This window comes from Chaetura pelagica, unplaced genomic scaffold, assembly GCF_000747805.2.
Source record: "Chaetura pelagica isolate M959 unplaced genomic scaffold, ChaPel_1.0 scaffold10, whole genome shotgun sequence".
Lineage (NCBI taxonomy): Eukaryota > Metazoa > Chordata > Aves > Apodiformes > Apodidae > Chaetura > Chaetura pelagica.
The window spans coordinates 12,097,597-12,117,312 of record NW_009952263.1 but is presented as its reverse complement, the minus strand read 5'-3'; the positions used below and the strand labels follow the sequence as shown (position 1 = coordinate 12,117,312).

General features: G+C 39.0%; 2 protein-coding genes across 2 annotated transcripts in view; both read left to right on the top strand.

The window, feature by feature from the left end:
* Nucleotides 1-8,005, top strand: part of LOC104397653 (nucleoporin-like protein 2) — an 8,939-nt gene extending 934 nt beyond the window's left edge. The window contains exons 2-7 of the mRNA XM_010007653.1: nt 807-1,059; nt 2,288-2,382; nt 2,703-2,783; nt 4,864-4,943; nt 7,228-7,312; nt 7,449-8,005. Coding sequence (XP_010005955.1) covers nt 807-1,059; nt 2,288-2,382; nt 2,703-2,783; nt 4,864-4,943; nt 7,228-7,312; nt 7,449-8,005 — 1,151 coding nt within the window. The remainder of the gene's footprint in view (nt 1-806; nt 1,060-2,287; nt 2,383-2,702; nt 2,784-4,863; nt 4,944-7,227; nt 7,313-7,448) is intronic.
* Nucleotides 8,006-8,695: 690 nt separating this feature from the next.
* Nucleotides 8,696-17,955, top strand: LOC104397652 (nucleoporin-like protein 2). Its single transcript, XM_010007652.1, has 7 exons — nt 8,696-8,819; nt 10,757-11,009; nt 12,238-12,332; nt 12,653-12,733; nt 14,814-14,893; nt 17,178-17,262; nt 17,399-17,955. The coding sequence occupies exons 1-7, from the start codon at nt 8,696-8,698 to the stop codon at nt 17,953-17,955; spliced, it is 1,275 nt and encodes a 424-aa protein (XP_010005954.1).
* The last annotated feature ends 1,761 nt before the right edge of the window (nt 17,956-19,716 follow it).

Below are 19,716 nucleotides of genomic sequence, written 5' to 3'. Positions count from 1 at the left end.
GGTGGGGGCGGTGGGACCCCCGGGGCCTGTCCCGGGGCCTGTCCCGGGGCCTCGGGCCGTCGGCCGGAGCGTCCGTTTGGGCGCTGGCGGCGCGGGGCTCTGGGGAGGGCAGCGCAGAAGGTGCCACAGGAGCGCGGGAAGGGTGAACGTGACTCCGCAGACTCGGCCTGTAAGAGCAGCGTCTCAAGCAGCTGCGTGTCGGGTCGTGTGCAGGTTCTTTTAATTGTCATTAAGCATGGGTCTTTGGAAGGTCTCGGTGCGCGGGAGGTGTGATGAGGGTGCCACTGAGCGGAGGCGCAGTCACACGGTTGCCGGTCCTCACACCTGCAGAGGGAAGGTTGGCGTTGCCTGTAGCTCGCACAGATGTGTCCGTGGCTTCAAACGAAGCTGGGAGGTCCCTCCTGTGCGGCCGAGCCCCTGCCTGAGCTGTGCAGCAGGAGCCCCTGATGTGAACGCACTGAGAGTTCGTTGTTTGTTTTTCTGCTGTGGCAGTTACTTTATGAAACAAGCACAGAATCATAGAATATGCTGAGTTGAAAAGGACCCATCAGGATCATCAGGGCAGCCTCTCCCATGCGAGTTAGTGGTGTGAGGAGTTCAAAATTACATCTGCTTGCAGTGTAACTCTGTAGGTTAAGCTTACTATGTAAATCAGGTTAACTCATTAGGAAAAAAAAATGTGCTTTCTTTTCCAACTTATTGCCACTATAAGAATAGTTATATTTACAATTGTTGTTGCTGTTGTATTGTTTAATATCTTAGTGATTTAAGATTTATTATTTGTTTGTTTGTTTTTGTATTGGAAGGTGCAAGCAGAGGAGGAGGAGGAGGATGGAGTACCACTAACCAGAGATACACTAACGTTATCCAGCCGTCTACCTTTAAGTCTAATACATGGGGTGGCAGCAGAGATCAGGGAAGAGGATTTTTTGGCTCCTCTGACTTTGGATCATCAGGTGGCAGCAGCAGAAATGCAGACTTTTCACAGAACAGATTCTCTGCATTAACGAGCAGTCAAAATATCGCTGATGGCAATAAAGATGAAGAGGAGAGACTTCTGTGAGTTACAGTTCTTTTTACTGAAAGTGTTTACAATGAGCAGTTTAAAAGCTTATTGACTTACTGAAGATAATGCATTGGACATGATCATGAGGGCAAAGCTGGGATGTGTAGTAAGAACCACAGAAAACACTACTTCTTTTGGTTCTTTGCTGGCATGGGAAGAAAACAATCCCTTGGGAAGCTGCACAACTGTGATACTAGTAAGATGGTATGGGCAGAAGGGTAAGGAAGAAAACAAGGATTTCAGTACTCAACAATAAGGGGTCAGAGTACCTTGGACAGCATTTCAACCATTTTTTAAAAAGCCTGTTTGAGAAAATGAGCAGTTTGACTTAGTTTTCCTGACGCTTAAGATAACAGAGTGTTCTGCCAATAGCAAAACTATTGAAACCTGGTTTCCCATGGATATTAACATGTGAATTAGAGTCAGTGGAGAGTGACCAGTGGTTCAAGGCAATGACAGGGCAGGTGATGAAAAGCAACAAGCAGGCTGATTTTCTGAAAAAGTAAGGTTTTGGAACCACTTTCCATTATTTTACTAAGTTTACATTAAGAAAAAGCTTAACAATATTATTTATTTAACTTCTCAAACATTAATATATATTGTGTTACAAACATTTGAAATACTTAGAATCTTTCTTTGGTTGTTCTGCTTGTCCACCTCAGTTTCTACCCTTTCACAGTTTGTTTGCATTTGGATTTACTTTTGGTGACCTAGCTGTTCTTTCTCTGCTTTTGCAATGTCTGTGTTTTTATGCTTTTGATTGTTTTCCAAAAACTTACATGGAACACTTATTTATTTTTTTCCTGAGTTTTGCTCTTTAATACTCTGCATGTTCATTTGTATTGTAAAATCATCTGTTATTAAGCAGTTTTTAAATTGTATTGCCATCTACAGCTTCAGGAAAAATCCTATGACAACATGTGACATACAAGGATTAAAAAATAATTTGCGTATTTGGGGATTTTTTTAAAGATCTGGCTTGATTTATTCGCAGTTAGATTATAAAGTTAAAAGTTTTGAAGGGACATTTATATGTTTTGTCAAATAACTGCCTTTTTTTCAACAAAGAACTGAGTATTTGTCTGTTCATTCTGACTAGTGTCACACTTCTTTGATTTGCATTTGAATCTGACTTTCGATTCAAACTAGGCAATTGCTTCTGGTGGTTTTGGTTTGATCATGTAGTTTCCCCTTCATCTGTGGTTTTGTTTTGTTTCCTAGTGAATCTGTAATGAAAGACATGGAAATTTGGGAATCTTCGGGGCAGTGGCCATTTTCATCTTATTCGCCTATGAAGGAAAAGCCAAATGTCTCAGGTGGGTAATGTTTTTAGTATTGCCACATGTTCCTGCTATTTAGAATGTTTCTTCCACACTGTTGTAACCTCTGTGGAACCATTTGCAAGGTGACGTTTTCCCTGTGATGAAACAGAAAAGAATATTGGATTATGGCAAATTAATTTTGGACATTCACGTCTTTGAAGTTCTGTAATGAATCCCTTTTTGTGTCTCCAATGGTGACTGAGGACTTACCACTACAGATAATGTCCCCAGGCCCGTTCCTTCATGACTATCGAGGGCAATTGGAAGTACTGGTACATTTTCTTGCAAGTTTTTGATTATTCCTCTCCTTTCAGGTTTTGCAGATTTCTCTCCAGAAGAGTTGCATCTAGAGTATTATAATTGCCGAGCAAACAATGACATTCAAACCTATGTAAGTATTTAACAAATACTGATTTACCTGGATGTATTTCAGGACAGGATTTGTTGCTGTTCTTCAGGTGTCAAATCTTGACTCATTTAATGACCAAACTGTAGGAGATTATTAGAATTCCAATGTTATTTTTAAATTACTCTGCACTCAATGAAATGCAAAAATAGCCGCTAGTCTGTATGCTCTACCATAACTTCCTATTTCTGTCTGAGATGACAGGCTCGAACTGCCAGATCCCAGCTTCTAAAACTGATGGCCTAAACATGTGGACACATCAGCTCCTACAAAAAGTGGTGGCAATAGATTTTTAGCTAGTCTTAATTAAACATATGTTCTTTTCTTAGTCTGGACACTCCTTGTCTTAGGCTTGTCCTGGTTCTTGTGTGTTATTTGTAGAAGTTATTAGAAGGACTTGTAGAAGTCCTGTCTCAGAAGTTTAATGTTCTGTATGGTCTTTGATTGTTGTATCTGGGTATATAATGTTTTAGGTAGAAGACTGGGCAAGTTTATTGGACCTTACTCTTTTTACATCTCTTTATTGTATGGGATAAATGCTGAAAAGAATAGGTACATTTAAAGAAGTATACAAGTTCCTAGAAAGGAAGTAATATGTATGTTTTTATGTAAATACCTATTTAGATGTATTGTTCCTCTCTCATAGTCCTATCAACATCAAGGAAACCAGTGCAGTTTAATGTTTTGTTAGAAAAGGACTTAGGCTACTGGATGGACAAAAGTACAAACTAAACTGAGCTACATTGCTCTGTTTCCTCTTCCCCTTGGTTCTGTATTATGCAGAAGAAATGGTTGTTGTCACCACTCTTGCTTCACATATTTAGAGTTACCAGAATTGCATTTTCAGAGACAGAAGAGAGATTAATTTAAAAAAACTCACAAAACCAAACCCCCTCTTAAATTAAAAAAAGCACACTGAAATGATGAAACAATACAGTATGCTTGGCTGTTAAAAAAAAGACATTTGTGGTCTTACTGACATGTTGAAGTTCTTAAAAGTCTCAGCATATAGATGATAACAGTATGACACAGTTCTCTCGGCAAACGTTTAAGTACAACATGTCTTTTTCAAAGTGTGTGTTTCTATTCTTAAACTGGGTCAAAATCTGAATTTTCCAGTCTCTTGTGTAAGAGCTGATCCCAAGCAACGTGATCTTCTGGCATGTGACTAGACACAAAAGAATTATTGATGTTTGTGATCTAAGACCCTTTTGAAAAATTAAGGAATTTATTTACAAAAAGATTACTCGTTCCACTCTTACAGGCATTTGGGGCATTATGTGTTTTACTTGGTTAGTTTTTAAGGAAAATTCAATTAGGCCAGGCTTCAAATAAGCTGTGTTGATAAATATAGGAAATTCATGTTAGAAATTCCTGAAAAAGGAGCAAATGATTTTCCAATTTCTTGATTAATCCTTTAATCATAGTTATCAGACAGACAGATACAGGTACTATTTAGTGCTGCGTATGTGCTGAGCAGTAATCTATTGAATCACATTAAAGGGGATTATTTAAATTAAAAAAATTAATTTCTGCAAAGTTAATTCAGGATGATACTGTTACAAGTGTTCTGAATTACAGTGTTGTGAAAGTGGGCAATTTTTTTTCTGAAAATGTGGAAGAAGCTAAGGCAAATCTTAGAACTTAATCTTAGAACCTAATGAGTGAGCACATAAGTAGACAAGACAGAAATAAAACAGGGATTGAAGAGTTTATTCTCTTGTACTTAAAACTTACATATTTAGTGTGTTTGTTGTTTTGGGGATTTTTTTCAAGCACCTAATTCAGATAGTGATTGAATTTTCATGTAGAAAGTCCCAGGACATTTTTTTTAATCTGTTACATGAAGCTAAAAAGTTCATTTAAGGGTAATAGTGTTAATAACAAAAGTTTCAGCTTCTCACCTTGAAGTTTCAGGAAAGCAAAAATCTTGTCATTTTGATGTAATGAAGTTTCTTTTCTAATTCTACAAATCTTTTGGTTTAGTTGTCAGATCACTCTATTTTGATTATTTTTTAAAGTCTTCACCAATAATAAAACATTGCTTTATTTTTGCCCTTCTTAGATAGATTCTGTCCAGGAGTTAGCAAAACAGTGGAAAAAAAGACTGTTTCAGCTGAAAACTTCAAATGCATCAAAAGCAGCTTTGGTAAGTGCTAATGAAAGGTAACATGTTTCTGTTGTTGATGTCATCATTTTATTAATCTTGGGCAAATGTTTTTCTTAGATTCATGTTATTTCATATACATCCCACCAAACTGTCCTGCAAATGCCAAGGTTAATTTCTGCTACAAAGACTTGTCAGACATGGAAGTTGAAATATACCACCTTGTTTCTAATAAGGAGATCTCCCAGTTGTTTAGGAGAAACTTCAGCTGTTACCAAAGCATTTAACTACAGTTCTAACTATATAAATAGGTGATAGGTATTGCTTTGAAGATAGAAGGATACTATATTTTTACAAGCAAATATACATTATTCTCTTAGGGCATGCTAGTTTGCACCCAAATAGCTGAGATATGAAAATGTTTGGTTCCGAGGTCCATTGGCAATTTTGTGGTAGATCTGTGAACTGTTCTGAAAACCTCAACTAAGATGTATTACAGTCTGGCACTGAAGCCTTGAAAAACATCCAGTGTGGAAGTGTTTGGCTGACTGGCAGCACGAAGACTTTGACAGTATTCTTAGAACACTCCTGGGAACATTAAGAGAAAATGGAAAGGGTGTAAGGTGGAATTGCATAAGGGAATAATGATTTCCATTTGAAAACCTCCCCACCTCTCCATCTGATTTGTTTTTTTTATAGGCAATAGAAATGTGACTGAATATTCTAGCACTGCCTGAGTCAGATGACTGTGAAAGTGTGTGAACACAGTTTTGGGTCTTACATCTACTTTTCTCTGGAATCAAAAAATCAGTGAATTGCAGGCAGGTGTTATAAAACCCTTTAGTTAATTAAGGAAAGCAATGAATCAGGGTGGTTCCATGTTAGCAGGACAGCAGCTGGATCTGAGGTTTGGAATGCTAGCATTGCAAGCCATATGAAAATAAGCATAGCTTTAGGTTTTGGGAACCATTTGAGTACATGTATCTTAAGAGGAAAATACCCACTCCACTGTTTTTTCCCATGTGCTGATTTTAATTTTCGAAGGCATAATCAGCAGACAAGACCAGAATTGTCCTCTAGCCATCTTAGGATAAATACAAAGATTTGGTGTTACCAGAATGAGAAATTGATAGATGGGTGGGAGAGAACCCTGGGTAAAATTTGAAGATACAGAGAGTAGTTGTTCCTGGGAAGGTGACATACTCTTGTGAATCTAGATGCGTCAGAAGGCTTCAGTTAAAGCCAATAGCAAATAATCAGGGAAACGGAGTAAGTTAATTTGAGTCTGCATGAAGTGCATTAAAGTCTTAGTAATATGATCATACCCCTTGGGCCCTCCGGGGCCCACAATATAAGAAGGACATGGAGCTGTTGGAGCAAATAGAGAGGAGGGCCACAAAGGTGATCAGAGGGCTAAAGCACACCTCCTGTGAAGACAGGCTGAGAGAGTTAGGGGTGTTCAGCCTGTTGAAGAGAAGGCTCCAGGGACACCTTATAGTGGCCTTCCAGTACATGAAGGGGCCTGCAGGAAAGCTGGGGAGGGACTGATAGGACAAGGGGTAATGGCTGAAAACTGGAAGAAGGGAGATTTAGGTTATACATTAGGAAGAAATTTTTCACTGTGAGGGTGGTGAGACACTGGAACAGGTTGCCCAGGTAAGTTGTGGTTGCCCCATCTCTGGAAGCGTTTAAGGCCAGGTTGGATGGGGCTTGGAGCAACCTGGTCTAGTGGGAAACTACCTATGGCAGGGGGGTTAGAACCAGGGGATCTTTGAGGTCACTTCCAACCCAAACCATGCTCTGTTCACTGCTGAAGGTGAAGTGGGATTTGTGCTTTAGCACAGAAGACTAGATGAGTCAAAGTGAGACAACAGACTAAGAAGTCAAAGCAATGACATAAATAGCAACCCAATCCAGTTGAAGATGTCCCTGCTTATTGCAGGGGGCTGGACTAGATGATCTCTAAAGGTTTCTTCCAACCCAAACATTCTATGATTCTATGGGGTCATAAAGCACTACCTGAAATAGGTGAGAGATGAGAAGAAGAGCTCAGAAAGGTGTTCAGGTCTTTGACCGACAAACAAAAATTTGTATATTGTAATATATTTGTTTCTAGCTTGTTTTGCAGAGAAGAGTTACAGCCTTAAAGCATTTTGTTCATGGCTGCAGGAGCGTGCAATGGTGATGCAAGTGATCAGTGTCTAACGTAGTCTACGTGTTGTTAAATTGGACTGAGCAGCTCTATTTTTCCTTCAAGTATTTATTGAAAGATATTTTTCTGTTTGGGAATCTCGTTTTCATTTAAGTATTTGGAATTTTTTTTAAGCTGTCTGAGTTGAAGAACACAGTCACTCAACCGTTGCCTGCCTTCGGATTTGGAGAACAGCAAACATCAAGCTTTGGGGTGCCAAGTAAGTTCCTACATTAAGAACCAACAGTTAAATGTTTTCTTGTGTTTTTCTTCTTCCATGTTATTTAAATGCAGCAGAGGTTTAGTGTCACAGGTGTGCACATGCTAACTTTTTGTTACAAATCTTATAATTGCAGCCTCTCCTGTGAACAGCAGCAGCAGTGCTAGCAGTTTCTCCTTTAAACCAAGCTCCAGCCTTGTCAATGCATCATCTGGAAACACCCCTGCTTTTGGGAGCTCTTCTGCAGGTTGTAATCCTCCTGCATTTGGTATGACGTCCTCTCCTACCCTCTCCCATTCTGTTGGTTTTGGCAGCCCCGTGGCTCCGTCTGCATCCTCCTTCTCATTTAAGACTTCTGGAACAACTAGTGGTTTTGGAGCTTCTGGCTTTTCGGGGTTTGGCAGTTCTGCTGTGAACTCTTCAAGCACCGCTTCATTTACAGGCTTTGGAGCTTTTAATGCTGCAGCTTCTCCCTCACATTCGAGCAGTGGACAGACTGCCAGTGCCTTTGGACTTAATATCACATCAGCATCTTCTGCAGTCACAAACAATACTGTATCAGAAAAATTATTTACACTAAAGAGTGAATTATCAGCTGAAGAGTTGAAACAATTTGAAGCAAAAAAGTTTACATTGGGAAAGATTCCTCTTAAGCCACCACCATTAGAACTTTTAAATGTTTTGGACTTTTGAATTCATTCTGAACTAATGTGGTTTTGTCATCTCTCTGATATCTCTACTACACAATTTGGTGGTTGAGTAATGAAATAGAATGTTTCCATTTGAGTTAATTTCATTTTAATTTCTAAGCCTTCTGCAATAATAAACTTGCAGGGATAAAATATTTTAACACTATTTTATCATTCCCATTTTGGAACAGACCTTTTACATCCAAGAAATGAACTAATGAAAATAAAATTTAAAGTTCCATTTTATATTCTGTACTGTGAAACTATATTAAAAAGGCTTTGTCAAAAGTTAGAGTGCTTTGGTGAAGAATTGTTGTGGAAGTGTAACACTAATTAAATACAGATCTCAAAATTAATTTAATGGCATTAGGAAGAAGGTTGGACAGTCAAACTGGGAGGAACTCTTCTATTACAAAAGGTTTGTCAGACACAACTTATTTACAGGTTCAGTTGGAAACTAAGGCTACACAGTGTTGTTTAGCCTAAATTTAAGCTTAGGATGATGACTCAAAAATGTGCATCACACTCATCTCTGAGGCAAGGGCACTCAGTCCCAGGAATTTCCTTTGGACACCAGATCAATCCAAGGGGAGGGTGTCCAGTAACACACCCACTGCTTTAAGGAGAACCACTCTGAGGGGTTCTCAGGCAGGAGATGACCTGCTAAAAAAATTTAGTATTAAGATGATAGGCCATGGATAGGCACTCTGCAGGCTTCCTAGAAATCCAGGTTTCTCAGTCCATATGCTCAGTGCTGATGTACCAGAAACTTGTATATGTTAGGTTTCAAACATGGGTTGCTGACATGGATTTTTCTGGTATTTTTTAAACTAAGTAAGGCATCTGTTATTGTTAATGTCCCAGGCTTGCTGCAACTCACAAGCAAAATACTGATACCTTGGCCAGGAGTTCCATTTAATTCTTAGGAAATATGTTTTTCCAGTTGGGGTCTCTAGAGCAGCACTAAGACTTGTACAAATTAAGAAATGTACATCTGTCAGGGCTCACTTAGCTCTGGATCATTTATGCCAGTGACTCAGATTTTGCCACATGAACTGAGGAACGTACCAAAATCCATCACACCATTGTAGCTGCAGAAATCCCCCATCTTTACAAACTTGTTAACCTCACTTCTGTAAAAAAGTTTGCATTTAACAACAACCAAACAAAAACATGTTTGTGGTTTGTCAAGTGAATGCCAGAACTGCCTGAACTCATTTCATTACCTGCAATATACATTGGTGAAGCCTTAGCGGTTCTCAAACCCAACTGTATCAGAAAGCTACAAGATTTTTTTAAAAGTTCCTACAATTTTAATTACTTGCAGTCAAGCAGCATTCTAGCATGGCAAGAGTGTATTTTGGTTCTGTTTCATATTTAAAGCAGGTACCTGGTGGGTTTTTTCCTAATGTTCAGCCTCCTAAGTTAGTACTCTAACAACAACAACAACAAAAGAACATTCTAAGTCACAGTCAAGAATAGGCTCCCTCTGACAAGTGCCAGAGTGATCTTTTCTCAGTTGTAGTGTCTTTTCCATAGAATGGTTAAGGTTGGAAGGGACCTTAAAGATCACCAGGTTACAAACTCCTTGCTTTGAGTAGAGACAAGGCCACTGCAAGATTTTTGAGCTTTTGTGCCTCGGTGCTGCTGCTTTGCTATGTAAGAGGTTAAAGCAGCTTCCTTTTGAACTTCAGTGATGAGCTAAAACCTTTAGTCTTTCTCAGAGTGCCTCGGCAGGCTGTTGCTGCTGGGCTGCACTGAGAGCTTTCAAGGCTCTGAAATGTGCAAGAACTTTTTTAAGTGAAACTGCTTTTGCTTAAAATGATAAAATAGAATTGCAAGGCCCATGACAAATCTGAATAATCTACTGTACCCAAAATAATAGTGGCTAAGATGTTTTCAAACATCATTATAACCTACCGGGACCTAAGGGGAGAAGGGGATTTTTAAGTCATAAGTTACCTTGCCATTTAGAAACAGAAAGGTTAAAGGAGGTATTCCTAATTCAGATTACGGAGCGTCCGTTTGGGCGCTGGCGGCGCGGGGCTCTGGGGAGGGCAGCGCAGAAGGTGCCACAGGAGCGCGGGAAGGGTGAACGTGACTCCGCAGACTCGGCCTGTAAGAGCAGCGTCTCAAGCAGCTGCGTGTCGGGTCGTGTGCAGGTTCTTTTAATTGTCATTAAGCGTGGGTCTTTGGAAGGTCTCGGTGCGCGGGAGGTGTGATGAGGGTGCCACTGAGCGGAGGCGCAGTCACACGGTTGCCGGTCCTCACATCTGCAGAGGGAAGGTTGGCGTTGCCTGTAGCTCGCACAGATGTGTCCGTGGCTTCAAACGAAGCTGGGAGGTCCCTCCTGTGCGGCCGAGCCCCTGCCTGAGCTGTGCAGCAGGAGCCCCTGATGTGAACGCACTGAGAGTTCGTTGTTTGTTTTTCTGCTGTGGCAGTTACTTTATGAAACAAGCACAGAATCATAGAATATGCTGAGTTGAAAAGGACCCATCAGGATCATCAGGGCAGCCTCTCCCATGCGAGTTAGTGGTGTGAGGAGTTCAAAATTACATCTGCTTGCAGTGTAACTCTGTAGGTTAAGCTTACTATGTAAATCAGGTTAACTCATTAGGAAAAAAAAATGTGCTTTCTTTTCCAACTTATTGCCACTATAAGAATAGTTATATTTACAATTGTTGTTGCTGTTGTATTGTTTAATATCTTAGTGATTTAAGATTTATTATTTGTTTGTTTGTTTTTGTATTGGAAGGTGCAAGCAGAGGAGGAGGAGGAGGATGGAGTACCACTAACCAGAGATACACTAACGTTATCCAGCCGTCTACCTTTAAGTCTAATACATGGGGTGGCAGCAGAGATCAGGGAAGAGGATTTTTTGGCTCCTCTGACTTTGGATCATCAGGTGGCAGCAGCAGAAATGCAGACTTTTCACAGAACAGATTCTCTGCATTAACGAGCAGTCAAAATATCGCTGATGGCAATAAAGATGAAGAGGAGAGACTTCTGTGAGTTACAGTTCTTTTTACTGAAAGTGTTTACAATGAGCAGTTTAAAAGCTTATTGACTTACTGAAGATAATGCATTGGACATGATCATGAGGGCAAAGCTGGGATGTGTAGTAAGAACCACAGAAAACACTACTTCTTTTGGTTCTTTGCTGGCATGGGAAGAAAACAATCCCTTGGGAAGCTGCACAACTGTGATACTAGTAAGATGGTATGGGCAGAAGGGTAAGGAAGAAAACAAGGATTTCAGTACTCAACAATAAGGGGTCAGAGTACCTTGGACAGCATTTCAACCATTTTTTAAAAAGCCTGTTTGAGAAAATGAGCAGTTTGACTTAGTTTTCCTGACGCTTAAGATAACAGAGTGTTCTGCCAATAGCAAAACTATTGAAACCTGGTTTCCCATGGATATTAACATGTGAATTAGAGTCAGTGGAGAGTGACCAGTGGTTCAAGGCAATGACAGGGCAGGTGATGAAAAGCAACAAGCAGGCTGATTTTCTGAAAAAGTAAGGTTTTGGAACCACTTTCCATTATTTTACTAAGTTTACATTAAGAAAAAGCTTAACAATATTATTTATTTAACTTCTCAAACATTAATATATATTGTGTTACAAACATTTGAAATACTTAGAATCTTTCTTTGGTTGTTCTGCTTGTCCACCTCAGTTTCTACCCTTTCACAGTTTGTTTGCATTTGGATTTACTTTTGGTGACCTAGCTGTTCTTTCTCTGCTTTTGCAATGTCTGTGTTTTTATGCTTTTGATTGTTTTCCAAAAACTTACATGGAACACTTATTTATTTTTTTCCTGAGTTTTGCTCTTTAATACTCTGCATGTTCATTTGTATTGTAAAATCATCTGTTATTAAGCAGTTTTTAAATTGTATTGCCATCTACAGCTTCAGGAAAAATCCTATGACAACATGTGACATACAAGGATTAAAAAATAATTTGCGTATTTGGGGATTTTTTTAAAGATCTGGCTTGATTTATTCGCAGTTAGATTATAAAGTTAAAAGTTTTGAAGGGACATTTATATGTTTTGTCAAATAACTGCCTTTTTTTCAACAAAGAACTGAGTATTTGTCTGTTCATTCTGACTAGTGTCACACTTCTTTGATTTGCATTTGAATCTGACTTTCGATTCAAACTAGGCAATTGCTTCTGGTGGTTTTGGTTTGATCATGTAGTTTCCCCTTCATCTGTGGTTTTGTTTTGTTTCCTAGTGAATCTGTAATGAAAGACATGGAAATTTGGGAATCTTCGGGGCAGTGGCCATTTTCATCTTATTCGCCTATGAAGGAAAAGCCAAATGTCTCAGGTGGGTAATGTTTTTAGTATTGCCACATGTTCCTGCTATTTAGAATGTTTCTTCCACACTGTTGTAACCTCTGTGGAACCATTTGCAAGGTGACGTTTTCCCTGTGATGAAACAGAAAAGAATATTGGATTATGGCAAATTAATTTTGGACATTCACGTCTTTGAAGTTCTGTAATGAATCCCTTTTTGTGTCTCCAATGGTGACTGAGGACTTACCACTACAGATAATGTCCCCAGGCCCGTTCCTTCATGACTATCGAGGGCAATTGGAAGTACTGGTACATTTTCTTGCAAGTTTTTGATTATTCCTCTCCTTTCAGGTTTTGCAGATTTCTCTCCAGAAGAGTTGCATCTAGAGTATTATAATTGCCGAGCAAACAATGACATTCAAACCTATGTAAGTATTTAACAAATACTGATTTACCTGGATGTATTTCAGGACAGGATTTGTTGCTGTTCTTCAGGTGTCAAATCTTGACTCATTTAATGACCAAACTGTAGGAGATTATTAGAATTCCAATGTTATTTTTAAATTACTCTGCACTCAATGAAATGCAAAAATAGCCGCTAGTCTGTATGCTCTACCATAACTTCCTATTTCTGTCTGAGATTACAGGCTCGAACTGCCAGATCCCAGCTTCTAAAACTGATGGCCTAAACATGTGGACACATCAGCTCCTACAAAAAGTGGTGGCAATAGATTTTTAGCTAGTCTTAATTAAACATATGTTCTTTTCTTAGTCTGGACACTCCTTGTCTTAGGCTTGTCCTGGTTCTTGTGTGTTATTTGTAGAAGTTATTAGAAGGACTTGTAGAAGTCCTGTCTCAGAAGTTTAATGTTCTGTATGGTCTTTGATTGTTGTATCTGGGTATATAATGTTTTAGGTAGAAGACTGGGCAAGTTTATTGGACCTTACTCTTTTTACATCTCTTTATTGTATGGGATAAATGCTGAAAAGAATAGGTACATTTAAAGAAGTATACAAGTTCCTAGAAAGGAAGTAATATGTATGTTTTTATGTAAATACCTATTTAGATGTATTGTTCCTCTCTCATAGTCCTATCAACATCAAGGAAACCAGTGCAGTTTAATGTTTTGTTAGAAAAGGACTTAGGCTACTGGATGGACAAAAGTACAAACTAAACTGAGCTACATTGCTCTGTTTCCTCTTCCCCTTGGTTCTGTATTATGCAGAAGAAATGGTTGTTGTCACCACTCTTGCTTCACATATTTAGAGTTACCAGAATTGCATTTTCAGAGACAGAAGAGAGATTAATTTAAAAAAACTCACAAAACCAAACCCCCTCTTAAATTAAAAAAAGCACACTGAAATGATGAAACAATACAGTATGCTTGGCTGTTAAAAAAAAGACATTTGTGGTCTTACTGACATGTTGAAGTTCTTAAAAGTCTCAGCATATAGATGATAACAGTATGACACAGTTCTCTCGGCAAACGTTTAAGTACAACATGTCTTTTTCAAAGTGTGTGTTTCTATTCTTAAACTGGGTCAAAATCTGAATTTTCCAGTCTCTTGTGTAAGAGCTGATCCCAAGCAACGTGATCTTCTGGCATGTGACTAGACACAAAAGAATTATTGATGTTTGTGATCTAAGACCCTTTTGAAAAATTAAGGAATTTATTTACAAAAAGATTACTCGTTCCACTCTTACAGGCATTTGGGGCATTATGTGTTTTACTTGGTTAGTTTTTAAGGAAAATTCAATTAGGCCAGGCTTCAAATAAGCTGTGTTGATAAATATAGGAAATTCATGTTAGAAATTCCTGAAAAAGGAGCAAATGATTTTCCAATTTCTTGATTAATCCTTTAATCATAGTTATCAGACAGACAGATACAGGTACTATTTAGTGCTGCGTATGTGCTGAGCAGTAATCTATTGAATCACATTAAAGGGGATTATTTAAATTAAAAAAATTAATTTCTGCAAAGTTAATTCAGGATGATACTGTTACAAGTGTTCTGAATTACAGTGTTGTGAAAGTGGGCAATTTTTTTTCTGAAAATGTGGAAGAAGCTAAGGCAAATCTTAGAACTTAATCTTAGAACCTAATGAGTGAGCACATAAGTAGACAAGACAGAAATAAAACAGGGATTGAAGAGTTTATTCTCTTGTACTTAAAACTTACATATTTAGTGTGTTTGTTGTTTTGGGGATTTTTTTCAAGCACCTAATTCAGATAGTGATTGAATTTTCATGTAGAAAGTCCCAGGACATTTTTTTTAATCTGTTACATGAAGCTAAAAAGTTCATTTAAGGGTAATAGTGTTAATAACAAAAGTTTCAGCTTCTCACCTTGAAGTTTCAGGAAAGCAAAAATCTTGTCATTTTGATGTAATGAAGTTTCTTTTCTAATTCTACAAATCTTTTGGTTTAGTTGTCAGATCACTCTATTTTGATTATTTTTTAAAGTCTTCACCAATAATAAAACATTGCTTTATTTTTGCCCTTCTTAGATAGATTCTGTCCAGGAGTTAGCAAAACAGTGGAAAAAAAGACTGTTTCAGCTGAAAACTTCAAATGCATCAAAAGCAGCTTTGGTAAGTGCTAATGAAAGGTAACATGTTTCTGTTGTTGATGTCATCATTTTATTAATCTTGGGCAAATGTTTTTCTTAGATTCATGTTATTTCATATACATCCCACCAAACTGTCCTGCAAATGCCAAGGTTAATTTCTGCTACAAAGACTTGTCAGACATGGAAGTTGAAATATACCACCTTGTTTCTAATAAGGAGATCTCCCAGTTGTTTAGGAGAAACTTCAGCTGTTACCAAAGCATTTAACTACAGTTCTAACTATATAAATAGGTGATAGGTATTGCTTTGAAGATAGAAGGATACTATATTTTTACAAGCAAATATACATTATTCTCTTAGGGCATGCTAGTTTGCACCCAAATAGCTGAGATATGAAAATGTTTGGTTCCGAGGTCCATTGGCAATTTTGTGGTAGATCTGTGAACTGTTCTGAAAACCTCAACTAAGATGTATTACAGTCTGGCACTGAAGCCTTGAAAAACATCCAGTGTGGAAGTGTTTGGCTGACTGGCAGCACGAAGACTTTGACAGTATTCTTAGAACACTCCTGGGAACATTAAGAGAAAATGGAAAGGGTGTAAGGTGGAATTGCATAAGGGAATAATGATTTCCATTTGAAAACCTCCCCACCTCTCCATCTGATTTGTTTTTTTTATAGGCAATAGAAATGTGACTGAATATTCTAGCACTGCCTGAGTCAGATGACTGTGAAAGTGTGTGAACACAGTTTTGGGTCTTACATCTACTTTTCTCTGGAATCAAAAAATCAGTGAATTGCAGGCAGGTGTTATAAAACCCTTTAGTTAATTAAGGAAAGCAATGAATCAGGGTGGTTCCATGTTAGCAGGACAGCAGCTGGATCTGAGGTTTGGAATGCTAGCATTGCAAGCCATATGAAAATAAGCATAGCTTTAGGTTTTGGGAACCATTTGAGTACATGTATCTTAAGAGGAAAATACCCACTCCACTGTTTTTTCCCATGTGCTGATTTTAATTTTCGAAGGCATAATCAGCAGACAAGACCAGAATTGTCCTCTAGCCATCTTAGGATAAATACAAAGATTTGGTGTTACCAGAATGAGAAATTGATAGATGGGTGGGAGAGAACCCTGGGTAAAATTTGAAGATACAGAGAGTAGTTGTTCCTGGGAAGGTGACATACTCTTGTGAATCTAGATGCGTCAGAAGGCTTCAGTTAAAGCCAATAGCAAATAATCAGGGAAACGGAGTAAGTTAATTTGAGTCTGCATGAAGTGCATTAAAGTCTTAGTAATATGATCATACCCCTTGGGCCCTCCGGGGCCCACAATATAAGAAGGACATGGAGCTGTTGGAGCAAATAGAGAGGAGGGCCACAAAGGTGATCAGAGGGCTAAAGCACACCTCCTGTGAAGACAGGCTGAGAGAGTTAGGGGTGTTCAGCCTGTTGAAGAGAAGGCTCCAGGGACACCTTATAGTGGCCTTCCAGTACATGAAGGGGCCTGCAGGAAAGCTGGGGAGGGACTGATAGGACAAGGGGTAATGGCTGAAAACTGGAAGAAGGGAGATTTAGGTTATACATTAGGAAGAAATTTTTCACTGTGAGGGTGGTGAGACACTGGAACAGGTTGCCCAGGTAAGTTGTGGTTGCCCCATCTCTGGAAGCGTTTAAGGCCAGGTTGGATGGGGCTTGGAGCAACCTGGTCTAGTGGGAAACTACCTATGGCAGGGGGGTTAGAACCAGGGGATCTTTGAGGTCACTTCCAACCCAAACCATGCTCTGTTCACTGCTGAAGGTGAAGTGGGATTTGTGCTTTAGCACAGAAGACTAGATGAGTCAAAGTGAGACAACAGACTAAGAAGTCAAAGCAATGACATAAATAGCAACCCAATCCAGTTGAAGATGTCCCTGCTTATTGCAGGGGGCTGGACTAGATGATCTCTAAAGGTTTCTTCCAACCCAAACATTCTATGATTCTATGGGGTCATAAAGCACTACCTGAAATAGGTGAGAGATGAGAAGAAGAGCTCAGAAAGGTGTTCAGGTCTTTGACCGACAAACAAAAATTTGTATATTGTAATATATTTGTTTCTAGCTTGTTTTGCAGAGAAGAGTTACAGCCTTAAAGCATTTTGTTCATGGCTGCAGGAGCGTGCAATGGTGATGCAAGTGATCAGTGTCTAACGTAGTCTACGTGTTGTTAAATTGGACTGAGCAGCTCTATTTTTCCTTCAAGTATTTATTGAAAGATATTTTTCTGTTTGGGAATCTCGTTTTCATTTAAGTATTTGGAATTTTTTTTAAGCTGTCTGAGTTGAAGAACACAGTCACTCAACCGTTGCCTGCCTTCGGATTTGGAGAACAGCAAACATCAAGCTTTGGGGTGCCAAGTAAGTTCCTACATTAAGAACCAACAGTTAAATGTTTTCTTGTGTTTTTCTTCTTCCATGTTATTTAAATGCAGCAGAGGTTTAGTGTCACAGGTGTGCACATGCTAACTTTTTGTTACAAATCTTATAATTGCAGCCTCTCCTGTGAACAGCAGCAGCAGTGCTAGCAGTTTCTCCTTTAAACCAAGCTCCAGCCTTGTCAATGCATCATCTGGAAACACCCCTGCTTTTGGGAGCTCTTCTGCAGGTTGTAATCCTCCTGCATTTGGTGTGACGTCCTCTCCTACCCTCTCCCATTCTGTTGGTTTTGGCAGCCCCGTGGCTCCGTCTGCATCCTCCTTCTCATTTAAGACTTCTGGAACAACTAGTGGTTTTGGAGCTTCTGGCTTTTCGGGGTTTGGCAGTTCTGCTGTGAACTCTTCAAGCACCGCTTCATTTACAGGCTTTGGAGCTTTTAATGCTGCAGCTTCTCCCTCACATTCGAGCAGTGGACAGACTGCCAGTGCCTTTGGACTTAATATCACATCAGCATCTTCTGCAGTCACAAACAATACTGTATCAGAAAAATTATTTACACTAAAGAGTGAATTATCAGCTGAAGAGTTGAAACAATTTGAAGCAAAAAAGTTTACATTGGGAAAGATTCCTCTTAAGCCACCACCATTAGAACTTTTAAATGTTTTGGACTTTTGAATTCATTCTGAACTAATGTGGTTTTGTCATCTCTCTGATATCTCTACTACACAATTTGGTGGTTGAGTAATGAAATAGAATGTTTCCATTTGAGTTAATTTCATTTTAATTTCTAAGCCTTCTGCAATAATAAACTTGCAGGGATAAAATATTTTAACACTATTTTATCATTCCCATTTTGGAACAGACCTTTTACATCCAAGAAATGAACTAATGAAAATAAAATTTAAAGTTCCATTTTATATTCTGTACTGTGAAACTATATTAAAAAGGCTTTGTCAAAAGTTAGAGTGCTTTGGTGAAGAATTGTTGTGGAAGTGTAACACTAATTAAATACAGATCTCAAAATTAATTTAATGGCATTAGGAAGAAGGTTGGACAGTCAAACTGGGAGGAACTCTTCTATTACAAAAGGTTTGTCAGACACAACTTATTTACAGGTTCAGTTGGAAACTAAGGCTACACAGTGTTGTTTAGCCTAAATTTAAGCTTAGGATGATGACTCAAAAATGTGCATCACACTCATCTCTGAGGCAAGGGCACTCAGTCCCAGGAAGTTCCTTTGGACACCAGATCAATCCAAGGGGAGGGTGTCCAGTAACACACCCACTGCTTTAAGGAGAACCACTCTGAGGGGTTCTCAGGCAGGAGATGACCTGCTAAAAAAATTTAGTATTAAGATGATAGGCCATGGATAGGCACTCTGCAGGCTTCCTAGAAATCCAGGTTTCTCAGTCCATATGCTCAGTGCTGATGTACCAGAAACTTGTATATGTTAGGTTTCAAACATGGGTTGCTGACATGGATTTTTCTGGTATTTTTTAAACTAAGTAAGGCATCTGTTATTGTTAATGTCCCAGGCTTGCTGCAACTCACAAGCAAAATACTGATACCTTGGCCAGGAGTTCCATTTAATTCTTAGGAAATATGTTTTTCCAGTTGGGGTCTCTAGAGCAGCACTAAGACTTGTACAAATTAAGAAATGTACATCTGTCAGGGCTCACTTAGCTCTGGATCATTTATGCCAGTGACTCAGATTTTGCCACATGAACTGAGGAACGTACCAAAATCCATCACACCATTGTAGCTGCAGAAATCCCCCATCTTTACAAACTTGTTAACCTCACTTCTGTAAAAAAGTTTGCATTTAACAACAACCAAACAAAAACATGTTTGTGGTTTGTCAAGTGAATGCCAGAACTGCCTGAACTCATTTCATTACCTGCAATATACATTGGTGAAGCCTTAGCGGTTCTCAAACCCAACTGTATCAGAAAGCTACAAGATTTTTTTAAAAGTTCCTACAATTTTAATTACTTGCAGTCAAGCAGCATTCTAGCATGGCAAGAGTGTATTTTGGTTCTGTTTCATATTTAAAGCAGGTACCTGGTGGGTTTTTTCCTAATGTTCAGCCTCCTAAGTTAGTACTCTAACAACAACAACAACAAAAGAACATTCTAAGTCACAGTCAAGAATAGGCTCCCTCTGACAAGTGCCAGAGTGATCTTTTCTCAGTTGTAGTGTCTTTTCCATAGAATGGTTAAGGTTGGAAGGGACCTTAAAGATCACCAGGTTACAAACTCCTTGCTTTGAGTAGAGACAAGGCCACTGCAAGATTTTTGAGCTTTTGTGCCTCGGTGCTGCTGCTTTGCTATGTAAGAGGTTAAAGCAGCTTCCTTTTGAACTTCAGTGATGAGCTAAAACCTTTAGTCTTTCTCAGAGTGCCTCGGCAGGCTGTTGCTGCTGGGCTGCACTGAGAGC